The 17,269-nt window shown below is 37.6% G+C and overlaps 1 protein-coding gene across 1 annotated transcript in view; it reads left to right on the top strand.

Annotated features, from left to right (window-relative positions):
* The first annotated feature begins 1,218 nt into the window (after positions 1–1,218).
* Positions 1,219–17,269, top strand: part of LOC149130137 (uncharacterized) — a 37,462-nt gene continuing 21,411 nt past the window's right edge. The window contains 1 exon segment of the mRNA XM_089345903.1: positions 1,219–1,745. Coding sequence (XP_089202029.1) covers positions 1,665–1,745 — 81 coding nt within the window. The 5' untranslated portion in view covers positions 1,219–1,664.

Below are 17,269 nucleotides of genomic sequence, written 5' to 3'. Positions count from 1 at the left end.
TTCTACTACATGCAGAGAGTCTAAAGTAGGATAGAGGATGAAGCACAGGTGTCTTGCTATAGAAGAGATACATGACTACCCCACATTTTGTGCAGGTAGCTGGAAGGAAGATAGAGATTGTGTTGACAAGGTGTCAGAGCAAACTCTCAAGGTACATGAAAGTGAGTATAAGAAAGAATATGGACAGTGGAGTGGGTAATTTCATAAGGGTGTGGGAGGAAAGTAACAAATGTTTAAAGATGAGGGTAGAGGTGGATGTATTGAGTGATGAAGAAGGGTGGAGGTGTAGTTGATGGTAAATATCAGAATGGAAGGGAGGAGGTGGAAGAGATAGAAGTGTTTGAGGGAGGAGGAGGTGACAATTATCAGCACATAAAGGGTGGAGGGCAACAGTAGCATATATCTGTGGATAGATAAAAAAATTAGGGAGAGGGTGTGCAGGATGTGAGAATAGAGAAAAAGGGTAATAAACTGTGGCTGAGATGGAGGTCAGAGGTACACAAGGGTGGCTAAAGTAAGTGAGGGTAACAAAGGTGGAAGGATCATCAATAGCAGAGATGAGGTGTTGAAGATTATAGCAGATAGGAGAGGTGTTAAAGATGAGATATGAAAGACTTAAGGTTTAGCTCAGATATGGGGTGGAGATTACAAAAGGCACAGAAAGGTGGGATCGTGATTGGTGGAAGTAGCATGGACAGGGACAATAATAAAAGTGAGGAGATTTGTAAGTATATATTCAAATAATTGTAATCTTATTTCACAATTATAAAAAAGTATGAATTGTTGTTTTAGCTCACATTTACAAAAAAATAAAAAACTAACATGGGATTTTATTCATCCAAGTTTAGTGGTAGGGGCTGGCAGTATAGGATCATATTTAACTTATCATCGTCATTCATAAACAGAAATAACAGACGTATACATACAAGTGTATATTTTTACCAGGAAAGAAACTTGTTGTCTCCTGCATTTATAAATTATAATTGAAATATTATAATTATTTCTAGTTTTATTTTAATGGTCCCTACATCAAATAAGTTAACACCAATTTGATTGTTGCTTTTCATGTGTTATTTACTTTCTAATGTGTTCTAATTTTTGACACCCACACTACTTCAGCAAATACGAGATCTGTTTTGATGCTAAGGTCAGAATTAAGCCGAAACATGACCCAAACTGTTTCCTATACATACCAAAATAATTGCTTCCACTTTTGACTGAAGACCAGTAATTTCAAAGGGAAGGAGTTAGTCAACTACACTGACTCCAGTTCATGGCTGGAGTTTATTTATTTTTTTTTATCAACCACAAAACGATGAAAGGTAAAATTGATCTGGGCGGGATTTGAACGCAGAATGAGTTGGAATATATGCCTCCTGAAGTATGACAGGCTAACAATCCCATCAGCATGACGCCTACTAACATTAATTGTTTCTTATCAACTTTAATTATTTAACACTAATTACTAATTATTCTCTCAAATGTAATGTATTGTCACTCCCTGTGTATCCGGTATGTTTGCACAGAGAAAAATTTGGAAATTATAATCTTTTAATGATACTGTTGCTGATGTTGTTATTATCTCAACCATCATCTGACTGAAGTTATTCTTATCTACAGTATCGATATTTCAATCTCGACTAAATTTATTACCAAAAGTCACTATGGAACAATTCTTAATGGCATTTATCCTGACACTGCTGTTTATTCACAATTTTGCCAAGTGTCCTGAACCTAAATATTTTGTAAGTATGACAATTAATGCAATAATTTCACTTTAGCTATTACTGTATTTTTATCTCGCTATCCGAGTGCTTCTGATCCATTTTTTGAAATAACTTCTTTTTATGACATTTGTCTTCTCAAGTTGTTTTTACTTTTCAAATCTTCACGTACTTTGTCATCAATGCTAAAAATTTGACAGTCTTGAAACGAATTAGCTGTGAATTATTTCTACGAATTCAACATGTTTAATCATTCTATATTAATCTATATACAGTTAGTAATAATACAGTATGTTGGCACTCCGTCACTTACGACGTCGAGGGTTCCATTTGATCCGATCAACGGAACAGCCTGCTTGTGAAATTAACGTGCAAGTGGCTGAGCATTCCACAGACACGTGTACCCTTAACGTAGTTCTCGGGGATATTCAGCGTGACACAGAGTGTGACAAGGCTGACCCCTTTGAATTACAGGCACAACAGAAACAGGAAGTAAGAGTGAGAGAAAGTTGTGGTGAAAGAGTACAGCAGGGTTCGCCACCATCCCCTGCCGGAGCCTCATGGAGCTTTAAGTGTTTTCGCTCAATAAACACTCACAACGCCTGGTCTGGGAATTGAAACCGCGATCCTATGACCGCGAGTCCGCTGCCCTAACCACTGGGCCATTGCGCCTCCACTAATAATACAGTAAACAATGGTCTATAAGCAATTAATATTTAATTATTCTATAATTAAATTAATCAATGTACCGTACAATTTTAGGCATTCTTTTGTTAATACGAGTTCAAACAAGCATCACTTATCTTGTATTGACACCTGTTGGATTATCAAAGCATGTTATCTTAACAGCCACAACAAGTCTACTTCGCCTAGTACTAACTAAACTAGACCTATAACTAACTAAATGCATCCCAAGATTGTCACCCCGTGTTTTACCTCTGAACAGGGAGCCCAAAACCATGTTCTCCACATGTCCTTTTCCAAGACGGTTTGGAGTGATTTGAAGAAAATTGGATGCTATTTCTAGCATGTCGAGTGCTTATGCAGAGAGGGGCCCTTTCGTTGGTTTGTGAAACACTAAAGTAAACAAATAAAATGAACTGTGGTTTTAGTTTTACAATATTTACACACACAAGGGTGGCGAGCTGGCAGAAACGTTAGCGTGCCATGCGAAATGTTTATCAGTATTTCGTCTGCCGTTATGTTCTGAGTTCAAATTCTGCCAAGGTCGACTTTGCCTTTCATCCTTTCAGGGTCGATTAAATAAGTACCAGTTATGCACTGGGGTCAATGTAATTGACTTAGTCTCTTTGTCTGTCCTTCTTTGTCCCCTCTATGTTTAGTCCCTTGTGGGCAATAAAAAAATAAGAAACGTTAGCACACCGGGTGAAATGATTAGCGGTATTTTGTCTGTCTTTGTGTTCTGAGTTCAAATTCTGCCGAGGTCGACTTTGCCTTTCATCCTTTTGGGGTCAATAAATTAAAGTACCAGTTGCGTACTGGGGATCAATCTAATCGACTGGCCCCCTCCCCCAAAATTTGTTTCTATTAATTTTGTTAAATAAAAGAGGTATAAAAATCCACATTATTTATGGGATAACCCAATACTTCAATATATATATATATATATATATATATATATATATATATATAGTAATAAGGGTTATTACGAAGCAGCATTAGCATTACCTTTAATTTCTGACCTTTCTTTCTTGGGTGGCTGTTGTGCCTGCAACATCGTTATTCCTCCCTGTGCCTGTGAAATCTTGTATCCTGGCTGTAAGGCCTTATTTCCATATACGCCAGCTTAATTTTATTCATCCTTAGTCGAAAGACATCTGTTGTTATGTCCTGTTATTATTCCTACTCTATTTGTGTAACATTGTTTGATTTTTTTCCATCCTTGTTTTTGTATACATTTGCTGCTTCCTTCCAAGGAATCTAATGCTCTTAGCTTAGTTTTTCCTTGGGGCTGGCCAGATTGGAGCAATATCGAGAATAACCAGACGAAATTGCAAGGATAATCTGGATCTCGACTGAGGAAAGAAAACTCCGAATAACCTGTCCATGTTTTCTTTGTATTGTCTATCTGGATGTTTTGTCCCTTTCTTGTATCACCTATCTCTCTGGATGTTTTGCATTCTTGTCCCATTCTGTATTATTTATATATATAATATTAATGGCTTCTTATTAGGAAACCAATAGATTTTATACAGGGCTGCAAGGAGAAGTGCTCAGAATAATTGAGACAAGAGTAAAAATATTAGTTATAGAATAAAAAGACTGGGTTAACGACTCAACATATCACATCCCCTCAATGAACCTATATAAGAAATACAACATATTTATATGGTCATTGAGGGTGTGTGATATGTTGAGTCGTTAACCCAGTCTTTATATTCTATAACTAATATTTATATATATATATATATATATATATATATATATATATATATATATATATATATATATATATATATATATATATATATATATATATAATAAAGGAGTTACGACGCAAAAACGTATATATTCAAATGAACATATTTATCTTCTTCAATATATATTTCAGTATAAAGAATTCATTAAGCGACTTAATAAATCAAAATTTCTTTACACATCTTCAGGAATAAATATAACACCAGAAAAACTACATTCGGTTTAAAAATACAAACCGTTCATGGCGAAAAAATTTCACAATGTAGTTTTTCTGGTGTTATATTTATACCTGAAGATGTGTAAAGAAATTTTGATTTATTAAGTCACTTAATGAATTCTTTATACTGAAATATATATTGAAGAAGATAAATATGTTCATTTGAATATATACGTTTTTGCGTCGTAACTCCTTTATTATTATTAATATAACCAAAAGGATCGATTCTTGAAGAGCCTACATATCTTCACTGTCGTTTTTTTCTGCTATTTTGGTGATGTTTTTTGAGTTAGCTTACCAATTATTTTTGTTGGTAGTTAATTTATTATATATATATATATATATATATATATATATATATAAATATATTAATCAATACAATAGAAACCTACACATGTTTCAACTGCATCGATTAGTAACCATTGCAATGGCAACCCAACTATAATACTGGTGCAGTTTCTTCAGGGTCTTCACTTCAGTATCCTTTGATTTAACGGTTTAAAGTTTTTTGCTGATTTTCTTTGCATCCTATGATGTGGTGTTGTATATCAATTTAGACGCAGCCTATAATTAATTCAAGTATTGAGGGGATTATCAGACTTCCATTCCTCATCGCCAGTTATTTCAAAACATTTCTTTGTTTAAATGTTTATAACTCATTTATATTGATCAAAGGTAAATTTTCTCATATTCAAAGTATCTTAAACCTTGTTCCTGCCTAGAATTTAGTATATTAGCCGTGTAAAAATTTGATAAAATTCTTCTATAGACATGTCACATTTATTAGTTCCTGGTCTGTATGTTTTTGTTGTATGAATTCCCAATTGATCGTACTATCTTTGTTTCTGTCTTTAATAGACCAGATTAATTTACTTAGACTTGTTTGGAATATTTTATTTTTATCTCTAAATGAATTTAAGTGATCAGCTAATCTCACTTTAGAAATTAATGCATTCACACTAATGTAAAAGTATTCATTTCCCACAGATGTAGTTTTACATTTATATATTAGATTTTTATATTATTTACATTTGATGGACATTTGTCCTCATCTTGTTTGTTCTTAACACAACGTTTTGGCTGATATCCCCTCCAGCCTTCATCTGCCCTCGGGCATATAGCGTAGTGATTAAGAGCTCGGGCTACTAACTCCAAGATTCTGAGTTTGATTCCAGGCAGTGACCTGAATAATAATAATAATGATAATAATAATAATAATAATAATAATAATAATAATAATAATAATAATAATAATAATAATAATAATAACAATAATAATAATAATAAATACCTAGGGGTAATTGAAGGGGACAATATCAAGCACTCAGTGATGAGGGAAAGGATCAGAAGAGAATGTTATCGCAGGGTGAGAGCAATACTGAAGACAGAGCTGAACGCGAGAAACAGGATCGAAGCGATCAATGCTCTAGCCATACCAGTCGTGACTTACAGTTTCAATATCGTTAACTGGTCAATTACTGAAATATGTAATGTTGAGAGAAAAATACGAAAACTGTTGACAATGCATAGAATGCACCACCCTAAGGCAGATATAGAACGTCTTTATCTGCCAAGAAAAGAGGGAGGCCGAGGATTTCTACAGCTGGCATTATCAATGAAGGTAGCCACAATTGGCCTGGACACCTATCTGAAAAACTCTGAGAGCTGGATGCTAAAACTTGTCTTAAAACATGAAAGCAAGAAAGCATCTTACTCAGTAACAAAACAGGCAAAGGACTATCTAAGTGAATTCCAATTGCAACAAATTCAAGAATTAGACGAACTAGAAACACCTGCAGAAAAAGCTAAGCGCTTGAAAACCCGTGCAAAAATTGCTGCCTTAGATATTATGACTGAAAAATGGCATGGAAAACCTCTCAATGGCAAATACCCAAAGAGAGTGAATAATGCAGATATTGACAAAGCCCTTACCCACCAATGGTTAATGGCCTCTGGCTTGAAATCAGAAACAGAGGGGTTTATCATAGCAGCCCAAGATCAATGCCTACCTACAAAGAACTACCAGGCCAATATATTAAAGAACGGCAGCTCCCCATTATGTCGTATATGCCAACAACAAAATGAGACCATCGATCATGTTGTCTCCATGTGCAGTCTGCTTGCGCCTACAGAGTATCTCAACAGGCATGATAGAGCTGCACAATATATTCACTGGGTAATATGCAAAAACCTGGACTTGCCCCATGATAAAAACTGGTGGGAACACAAACCACCCCCAGTACTTGAAAATGATCACATTGCACTCCTCTGGAACTTCACCATTCAAACTGACAGAAAGATAGACGCAAATAGGCCAGACATCATACTGAAAGACTTCAGACAAAAATCATGCCTCCTCATTGATATGACTGTCCCAATCAATATAAACGTATCTGTCAAGACCTACCAAAAACTGATCAAATATAAAGATCTTGAAATAGAAATTAGCAAAATGTGGAATCTGAAGACGAAAACAATACCTATTGTCATAGGTGCCCTGGGAATGACAGCGAAACGGGCTGATTACTATCTAGCTCAGATACCAGGAAACCCCAAAATGGCTGAAGTTCAAAAGTTAGTGCTCATGGGAACTGCCCATATCCTACGTAAAATACTGTCTATGTGATCTCAAATTTTAAAGCAAACACATAATTTTCTTATGGTTTCTTAAACATTCACTTGAACAAAACTGTACAAATCCAAATATATGGTACCCTAGGCATAACACCTAGATAAACTTCTAACTTGTTTTCTCTTGAGGTCTCTGGGTGAGACTTGGATCCAACTTGTACAAATGCAAAACAAAAGTCAAACATAAAATAATAATAATAATAATAATAATAATAATAATAATAATAAATGCCCTGATGCACTACCAGGCAGTGGCTCTCATGGCTTCTGATCTTAATTGATTGGAAGTGTTATCAGGTACATTGTTTTGTCTGGGTATAAAAGATGGGCTACAGCAAATATTCTGCTTAATACCACAGATTTGCTTGTCAGTTGTTTGACCTTAACCAGTTGAGCATGTCCCTTGGTGGCTGATGATATGTGCATCTCTGATCATGAGCAGAAGTAGTGGGAGAGCATCATAGCCATGTGTTGAGAGGAGTTCTTTGGGGTTTGAATAATTCACCTTTGGAAACATGGGTGTTTTGCTCGACATCCTTAAACAAACCTTATTCAGGGACCTTTTGAGCGGGATGGGCTACTCGACCTGAAAAAAATTCTAACTGGGCCCCCCACCTGCGAGGTCATGCGCTGTTTCTCTTGATATGAGATCACCATGTCACGCACATATGGTTATGATGCATGTGCCTGGTGTACCCTTATCAGATGGGTAGTCATGATGGGTATATTGGGCTTCGTATATTTTACCCCAGTGTCACTTTGATGGCATGTACTGCTCTCTCACTCAATAATAATAATAATAATAATAATAATAATAATAATAATAATAATAATAATAATAATAATAATAACAACAACATCGAAAAATACCTTAGGAATGAGAACTCAGGTTCAAAATTTCCCCAAGACATCTGATGAAGGCTGGAGGGTATATCAGCCAAAACATTGTGTTAGCAACAAACAAGATGAGGACAAATATCTGTCAAATGTAAATAATGCATGTAATTCCTCATCTCTTGAATATAGAACTGTATTAGATTTTTAGTTTCATGTCTGGCTTCCGTGCCAGTGGCATGTAAAGAGCACCATTTGAGCATGATCGTTACCAGCGTCGCCTTACTGGCACTTGTGCCGGTGGCACGTGAAAAAACATTTGAGCGAGATCATCGCCAGTGCTGCTGGACAGGCTCCTGTGCAGGTGGCACGTAAAAGACATCATTTGAGTGTGGCTGTTGCCAGTACCGCCTGAGTGGCCTTCGTGCCGGTGGCATGTTAAAAGCACCCACTACACTCTCGGAGTGGTTGGCGTTAGGAAGGGCATCCAGCTGTAGAAACTCTGCCAAATCAGATTGGAACCTGGTGTAGCCATTTGGTTCACCAGTCCTCAGTCAAATCGTCCAACCCATGCTAGCATGGAAAGCGGATGTTAAACGATGATGATGATTCACTATTCACATAACATAAGTTCCGTTTAGAATAATTGCAGAGATAATTTTTTATATTGTTGTCGGACTGAGTATTATTTTGGTCATTCATGGTAAAATCGTGGAGGCACATGGTCTAGTGGTTAAAGCAGTGGACTCACGGGCGAGGGATCACGGGTTCGAATCTCAGACCGAGCGATGTGTGTGTATATGAGCGAAACACCTAAGTTCCACGTGGCTTGAACTTCTGCTGACTCTTTTGCCACAACTTTCTCTCACTCTTTCCTCCTGCATCTAGCAGCTCACTTGTGATGGATCGGCGTCCCGTCCAGGTGGGGAAATTATATGCCAATGAAACCGGCCCTTATGAGCCAGGCGTGACTTGAGAAGGAACAAACAACAACAAATTAAAATCAAATTAGTTTCTACTGAGTTTTTTTATTACTATTTACTCTTTCATATGATGCTATATTTCCTCTATTTCTAGTTGAATTTTTGTTCAATTCTACATTATCAATTATATTTAATTGGATATACATTTCAGCCCTAAGGCTGTGGCCATGCTGGGGCACCACCTATATAATCAGCTTTTCAATAGACAATCTTATGTGATTAACTTTTGGAGATGGAGGGAGTTCAACACTGCTACCCTCTTTTGAGTCTCCTGCTTTGATATTGGTTTATCTGGGACCTTGGATTGCGGGAGGTCTAGTTGTTTCTTGAAAATATCTACTCCCCACCCACTCCATGAAAATCCCTCGGATGTTTTGGCAAAGTATTAAATAGCTGCAGACCCTTGGATCTTATGCTGTTACAGTACATGGTCCTGACTCTAAATGAGATAGCTGGGAACAGTGCAGAGACGTCCAGTTTGGTGTCTGGTATAGCTATCAGTTCCGAAGTTCTGTGCCAGCCCCTCCAAGATCTTCTGTACATATATCCCTGCACACCTCTCCCGTCTTTGCTCCAAGGAGTAGAGTTGTAGCTCTTTCAGTCTCTCCTAGTAGTTCAGCTGTTCCATTGATGCAATCTTCCATGTGTAACATCGCTGAATTGCCTCAAGTTTTGTTATTAACCTGACACTGTAGGGTGACCACAGTTGAGAGCAATAGTCCAGACGGCTAAGGACAAATGTCCTCCATAGAACCAGCATAGTTTCTAGTCTTTTGTTCTGTACGTTCCCAAAATACACCCAATCATTCGCATGCGCACATGCATATCACTTGGTGATATGCATATGAAATGAGGCATCATTGCTCATGTCAATCCTGAGATGACACACAGTATGTGATTCTAGGATTGCCACTCCTTTTCCTTCAAAGTATCGTTGCGGTTTCTAAGCACCAATTAACTGGTAGGGGAGGGCTTGGAATTTGCCAGCATTGAATTGCATGTTGTTTTCCTCAGGCCATTTATATATGGCATCTAGGTCTTTCTGTAGAAGATAAGCTTCAGAAGGTTCCTTGACTGCTTGTACTACTTTTGTGTCATCAGCATAGCTAGTAAGTATGGCGTTGTGCGTAACTGATGGCATGCCTGAAAGAGCCACCATGAGCAGCAGCGGCCCCAACTCTCTATTACTGCCTTCCTGGAGAGGGCCCCATTGGCTGCCACAGCCTGGCTTCAGTCTTTTAAGAAGTCATGCAACCACTCTCCAAGTTTCCCAGCTATACTGACTCTCTATAGTTTGTGACATATCATCCCATGATGAACCTTATCAAAGGTCTTTACAAAGTCAAAATATATCACATCCACATTTGAGTGATTCATTAATTGCTTCAATACTCAGTCAGAGCGCTGCAAAACCTATGTAAGGCAGCTTCTTCCTGATGAGTGCCAGGAAGTGAGTCATTATCTTCGAGGAATGCAGTGAGTCTCTTCCTGACAATGCGTTCCATGACTGCTGATATGAGATTAGAGAGACAGGTCTATAATTTTTAGCAACTGCTCTGTTACCTCCCTTATCGATAGGGCATATTAGGCATTCTCTTTACTCTTTTACTCTTTTACTTGTTTCAGTCTTTTGACTGTGGCCATGCTGGAGCACCACCTTTAGTCGAGCAAATCGACCCCAGGACTTATTCTTTAGAAGCCTAGTACTTATTCTATCAGTCTCTTTTGCCGAACTGCTAAGTTACGGGGACGTAAACACACCAGCATCAGTTGTCAAGCGATGTTGGGGGGGACAAACACAGACACACAAACACATACATACATACATATATATATACATATATACGATGGGCTTTTTTCAGTTTCCGTCTACCAAATCCACTCACAAGGCTTTGGTCGGTCCGAGGCTATAGTAGAAGACACTTGCTCAAGATGCCATGCAGTGGGACTGAACTCGGGACCATGTGGCTGGTAAGCAAGCTACTTACCACACAGCCACTCCTACGCCTTTAACTTTTTGAGAAGTCTCTCAGTTTCGAGGAAGCTCTGGAAGAGAATCTGAAGTGGACTTGCTAAAGCCCCTTTGCTTTTCTTTAAGAGGATTGCTGGAAATCTATCAGGGCCTGTGGCTGAGCTTGAGCTCATTTCATCAACGGCTAATATTACATCTGTTTCCTCTATTTTGATGCTATGAATATGTTGTGGAAGGATTCCAACCACCCCCATGTGACTAAAAGTGAACTGACACATTGCTATAAAACAGAACTGTGAGCAATAAGGGGTAAGCAGTTCACTACGAGCCGTTGGCAGAGAGTGTTTAACCTTATAATGGTTTTTATTAGTAGTCACCAGTTTTTCTACAACATTTATAGTAGTTGAAATAATTGTTATTTTAAGACTGCTTATTTTACACACACTTATGAGTGTATATTTTAATTGTCTTGAGTGAAAGTTGATATTGATAAAGCCGTCGCTTAACTTGTAAAGGATATCAATAAGTATTATCTCTCAAGTTAAAATGTACGTCATGTTAGTGTAAGTCTTGTACAGACGCTAATGTACACCTATATGTCTTATGAAAATGTATGTTGAAGATCGTGTCCTTATTACGTACCGCTATAAAAAAAAACGTTACAGATTATTAAACAGAATTAAATATGTTAAACAGGTTGGGAAGAATTGAAGAAAGATGAAATATCATTTTATATATTTTATTTATATACATTATTACATATATAGTTTTTCTAACTAATTCTAGGCTTAACTATTGAAACATGACAAGCAAAATAGGTGTCGGACTTTTAAAGAATATTTCTCATGGTAACAACCATTACTCTGGATTTGAATGACGTGGATTAATTTAGACAACCACAGACACTAAAGTTTTCCCCAAAATCCAGGGTTTTTATAACTGCTCAACTTGACTTTCAAGAATATTTCATAAAAATATTCTTTTACTAATTCTCAGAATTCAAATATGAACAGTTATTTCAACCAATGGGAAAACGACAATCATATTTCCTCGGCAATACGACATTACATCATATTGCTGGCTGTTATGAATTTGACGCCATGCTACAACCTCATGTAACAGTAATCGTAGTGTGTTACGTGAAAACTTTCTTTTCCCTGGCTTCGTTAAAATATATATCCAACACCAAGATATATAGCAATAATTGCCATTTCTTTGTGTAGAGCTATGGTACCAGAGAACTCATCAGGCGTAGCAACTTGCAAGTGCCTCAATGGAGTGGTGGAAATACTCTTGTATTACATATTCAGTATTTCACTGATCCTCTGGTTTGAGATGTAGTTGGGGAGCCATTTTCATTGGACAACAGCCCTATCTTGTACCATACTGAAGCAGACTCTTTTGCATATCTCGTTTTTCTCGCGCAGTGACGGTGGTGGGCGACGTCGCGGCGTTCCGCCCTTGTGACCGTGTCCCTCATTCCGCTCACCGATCAACAACGAAAAGGCGACGACGATACCTGGTTGATCCTGGTTTGATTTAATATTTTTGATGGCCCAGCCTTTTTTTCTGTCCTCTCCTTTTCATGGGACTGTTGAGTTCATTTTCAACTTCAAGCAATGTCTTTTTGAGATGGGATCGTTTATTATCCTTTGGTGACCCATTTAGACAATTTGAGATTTTTGCTTGTCGTCTCATTAGAATACTTCTGACCATGGGAGTTATATTTTCCTGTTGGTTTGGCAATCTCTCTGGAGCAAACTTACTGTATATGTTGTGCATGACTATCATAAAGCGCTGCAACTTTATATCAATATCTTGCATAAAGAGATTGGTAGACCAGTTTTGTTCAGAGCGGTTGATGTTAGGAAGGGCATCTAGCTGTAGAAACCATACCAAATCAGACTGGAATCTGGTGCAGCCCCTTAGCTGGTCAAATCATCCAACCCATGCCAGCATGGACAACGGATGTTAAAAGATGATGATGATATGTATATATATATATATTTATGTGGAGAAAGGAGCAACAAATACAAGAAGAAGCAATTCTGTTGGGCTAGTTAGCCGTTGTTTTATTGCGTGGAGGTTATGTAATGAGTCATTGTGGAGGTTGGGGTTATGTAGTGAGTCATTGTGAATGTTATGTAATAGTCATTTACGTACGTTTCAATCTAGCCAATGGTTTGGCAGATCTCATCAGAATGTTGAGGAGTATGTTAAGAGTTCGTTGTGCGAGGGATGTAGGAGAAGTGATTGGTGGGTATATTAATGTATATGGTGGTGTAATAATATCGATAGGTAAAGAAAGCCTTATGTTTTAGTTGAAGTTGTGTTGGTCTTCCTGTAAGGGGATGTAGGATGGGTGCTATTTAAGTTCATTATTCCGGTTTTAATCAAATGCATCTCCACGTGATTTTATGATTGAGGGATCCGTCGTATATTTATAGCACCGGCGGTGTTAGTGCAGGGAAGCAACCTTAAATTTAGATGAAAAGGGAGCAAGGGAGCTAACTCTGGTCTTATTCGTATCTACTTATAATTAATAATACTTAGAGGGAAAGTTCTTTTATGCTTATTTAGTTTAGCTTAGGAGGTGTAATGTATTATATATTTAATTATACTTGGAGAATGAGTATTTAGTAGCGTGAAGGCAGATTAGACTAGATTCATATCTCCTGTTTAATAGGTCATTCTTAGCCGTTAGGATCTCAAGGCACTCGGTTAAACAGAGCTGACAGCGTCTGTTAGTTGGGTATAGGAATTAGCTACTTTTAGTATGTGCCACTTTAGTTTATATTCTATCTTATTGTCGTTTAGTTCCCAGATATACCTACTAAGCCCTGTTGAATTTGCCTTATTTCTGTTTTTAAAACTTGATAGGTGCTCATTATATCTAAGACGTATATGGTTTTTCGTGGACCCAATGTAGGATTTAATGTGGCTGTTTGTACGTCACATTGGTAAACTATATTATCTGTCTTGCATCTATTGGAGAAATTACATTTATTCCTGTCTCTACAGCCACATAGGTTGTAAGGGGTGTCTATATATATATATATATATATATATATATATATATATATAGGTGAAGATAAACTTACTTGGAAATAGATGTGTCGTGTTCAATTAAATAAATAAATAATATTATATTATATATATACATAAACATGCATATATGGGCAGAGGACGTCACCAACGGTGCAAATAACATACAAACGAGAGATAAATACATCTAGAAGTTTTGTAATCATTGATATTATCAAAAGCAATGTGATTCATAACTTACATAAAGAAATTTGTAAACTTTGGATGTATAAGATTATAAACAAGCGTAAAATAGTGTAAACAACTAAAATAAAAGTATATCTAATTAACATTCCTTTCTTAATAATATTCTGTAATTAGGCGACGAGCTGGCTGGGTTGTCAGTGTGCCGGGTGAAATGCTTAGCTGTATTTCGTCTGTCTTTACGTTCTGAGTTCAAATTCTGCCGAGGTCGACTTTGCTTTTCGTCCTTTTGGAGTCAATAAATTAAGTACCAGTTGCATACTGGAGTCGATCTAATCGACTGGTCCCCACCCCCACAAATTTTGGGCCTTGTGCCTAGAGTAGAAAAGAATACTTAATATGTAGTAGTCAAAAGAAGGTCTGGTTTTCGTTAGGAGTAGTTCACATAACCATTCATGATACAGAGGCTGGGAAGCTATTTCGGTTCAGAAGTGAATCATCATCACATGTCACTCAGTCACAAACACATGTCATATAGCTGCAATAAAATGCTGTATCACTAACAATAATGTCATTTCTCCAAGACCACACCCAGTAATCTTTCAAGTCCATTTACATATTTTGCAATTCCCACCCTCATTTTATGCCTCCTTCGTAGATGGGTAGATTTACTACTATATATACCTCATCATCATCATCATCACTAACGTCGTTTAATGTCTGCTTTCCATACTAGCATGAGTTGGACGATTTGACTGAGGACTGGTGGACCAGGAGGCGACACCAGGCCCCAATCTGATTTGGCAGAGTTTCTACAGCTGGATGCCCTTCCTAACGCCAACCACTCCGAGAGTGTAGTGGGTGCTTTTACGTGCCACCGGCACAAGAGCCAGTCAGGCGGGTACTGGCGATGGCCACGCTCGAAATGGTGTAATTTACATGTCACCTTCACAGGAGCCAGTCCATCGGCACTGGCAACGATCCGCTCGAATGTCTTTTCACAGGCCACTGGCACAAGTGCCAGGAAGGTGACGTTGGTAACAATGACGCTGGTGCTGTTTACATGCCACCAGCACAGAAGCCAGACAGCTGCTCTGGCAATAATCACGCTCGGACGGTGCTGTTAGTGCTCCACTGGCACAGGTGCCGGTCATCGAATATGGTTCAATTACGATTTCGATTTCACTTGCCCCAACAGGTCTTCACAAGCAGAGTTTAGTGTCCAATGAAGGAGAGGTTGGCATGGGTGCCAGTCATCGGATTCGGTTCGATTTCGAGAGGAGAGAGAGAGAGAGAGATAGAGAGAGAGAGAGAGAGAGAGAGAGAATGGGAAACAACAAAAGAGCAAGGGAGAGCAGGAGAGAGATGATGGTGAAGTGCCAGGGTATACTCACAAGTAACAGTGATCAGAGCATAGATGGAACGGTAGAGTAAGGAAGAGAGAGATAAACGGTGGCAATTGCTAGGGCTTGCCCTCAAGGGACGGAGGTCATAATATACATGTCCAGGTATTGCCAAGAAGCCACGATTAGAGAGTGGAGATTGAAGTGACTGGTGAAAACCTGGGTATAAAGATGTGGTGGGGGAAAGCAACGATACAGTGAGAAAGGCAGTGAGAGCAAGGATGGGAAATATTGAAGAGGAAATGTGACGAAGGGAAAGATGCAGTTTAAAAGAGATGTAGTTTGGTTTCTTGGAGGTAGGATGTGTGAAAAGTTTATTGCTATATGTAGAAAAAAAAAATATTATATACATACAATAGGTGCAGGAGTGGCTGTGTGGTAAGTAGCTTGCTTACCAACCACATGGTTCCGGGTTCAGTCCCACTGCTTGGCACCTTGGGCAAGTGTCTTATACTATAGCCTCGGTCTGACCAAAGCCTTGTGAGTGGATTTGGTAGATGGAAACTGAAAGAAGCTCGTCGTATATATATATATATATATATATATATATATATATATATATATATATATATATGTATATGTTTGTGTGCCTGCGTTTGCCCCCCCCCAACATCACTTGACAACCGATGCTGGTGTGCTTACGTCCCCGTAACTTAGCGGTTCAGCAAAAGAGACCGATAGAATGAGTACTAGGCTTCCAAAGAATAAGTCCTGGGGTCGATTTGCTCGACTAAAGGCGGTGCTCCAGCATGGCTGCAGTCAAATGACTGAAACAAGTAAAAGAGTAAAAGAGAGAGTAAAAGAGAGTATGGATGCATACACACACATACATATGTATATATATATATATATATATATATATATATATATATATATATATATATATATGTATATGTATATATATATATATATATATATATATATATATATATATATATATATATATATACACATACATATATATATATATTTATATATATATATATAAATATATATATATATATATATATATATATATATATATATATATATATATATATATATATATATATATATACATACATATATATATATATATATATATATATATATATATATATATATACATACATATATATATATATAAATATATATATATATATATATATATATATATATATATATATATACATATATATATATATATATATACATATATATACATATATATATATATTTATATATATATATATATAAATACATATATTTATTTATTTATTTATTTATGTGTTTCAGCCAAGTGGCTGCGGTCATGCTGGTGCACCACCGTGATTTTCACATTCCTCGCATGGCTCTTCTCCCCAACCTGACATGGTCCAATCAAGAGTTTTGATGGCACATCTGCTGTATAAGAGAATTTGACATAGCTGCCCTAAACTGCGTCTCATTACGAGCCATTGGTTCGTCTGGTACCGTGGAGAGGAACGTGTCAAGTTTTGTCTTGAAGACCTCCGTATCCATGTCTTACATGTCTCTCAAATGTTTTGGCAGGGCATTGAAGAGCTGAGGTCCTCTGAAACCGAGGCTGCTGCAGTATCTCGTTCTTATGTGAGATGCAGTGGACGGTACCTTTGGCACCATGCAGTGGCGACCCGTGCGAGCATTCCTGTAGTACTTGATGCCAAAGTTTGGCACCAGTCCTTCCAGTATTTTCCATATGTATATTATTACATATCTCTCCCGCCTGCGCTCCAGGGAGTAGAGACCTAGTGCCTTCAGTCGCTCCCTGTAGTTCATCTGTTGGACTGTGGCGATCTTTTTTGTATAGTGCCGCTGAATTGCCTCGAGTTCTGCTGTCC

This window comes from Octopus bimaculoides, chromosome 30 (genome assembly GCF_046866305.1).
Source record: "Octopus bimaculoides isolate indiv1 chromosome 30, ASM4686630v1, whole genome shotgun sequence".
In the NCBI taxonomy this organism is placed as follows: Eukaryota; Metazoa; Mollusca; class Cephalopoda; order Octopoda; family Octopodidae; genus Octopus; species Octopus bimaculoides.
Note: the sequence above shows the minus strand (reverse complement) of the source record. Positions and strands in the feature narration are given on the sequence as shown.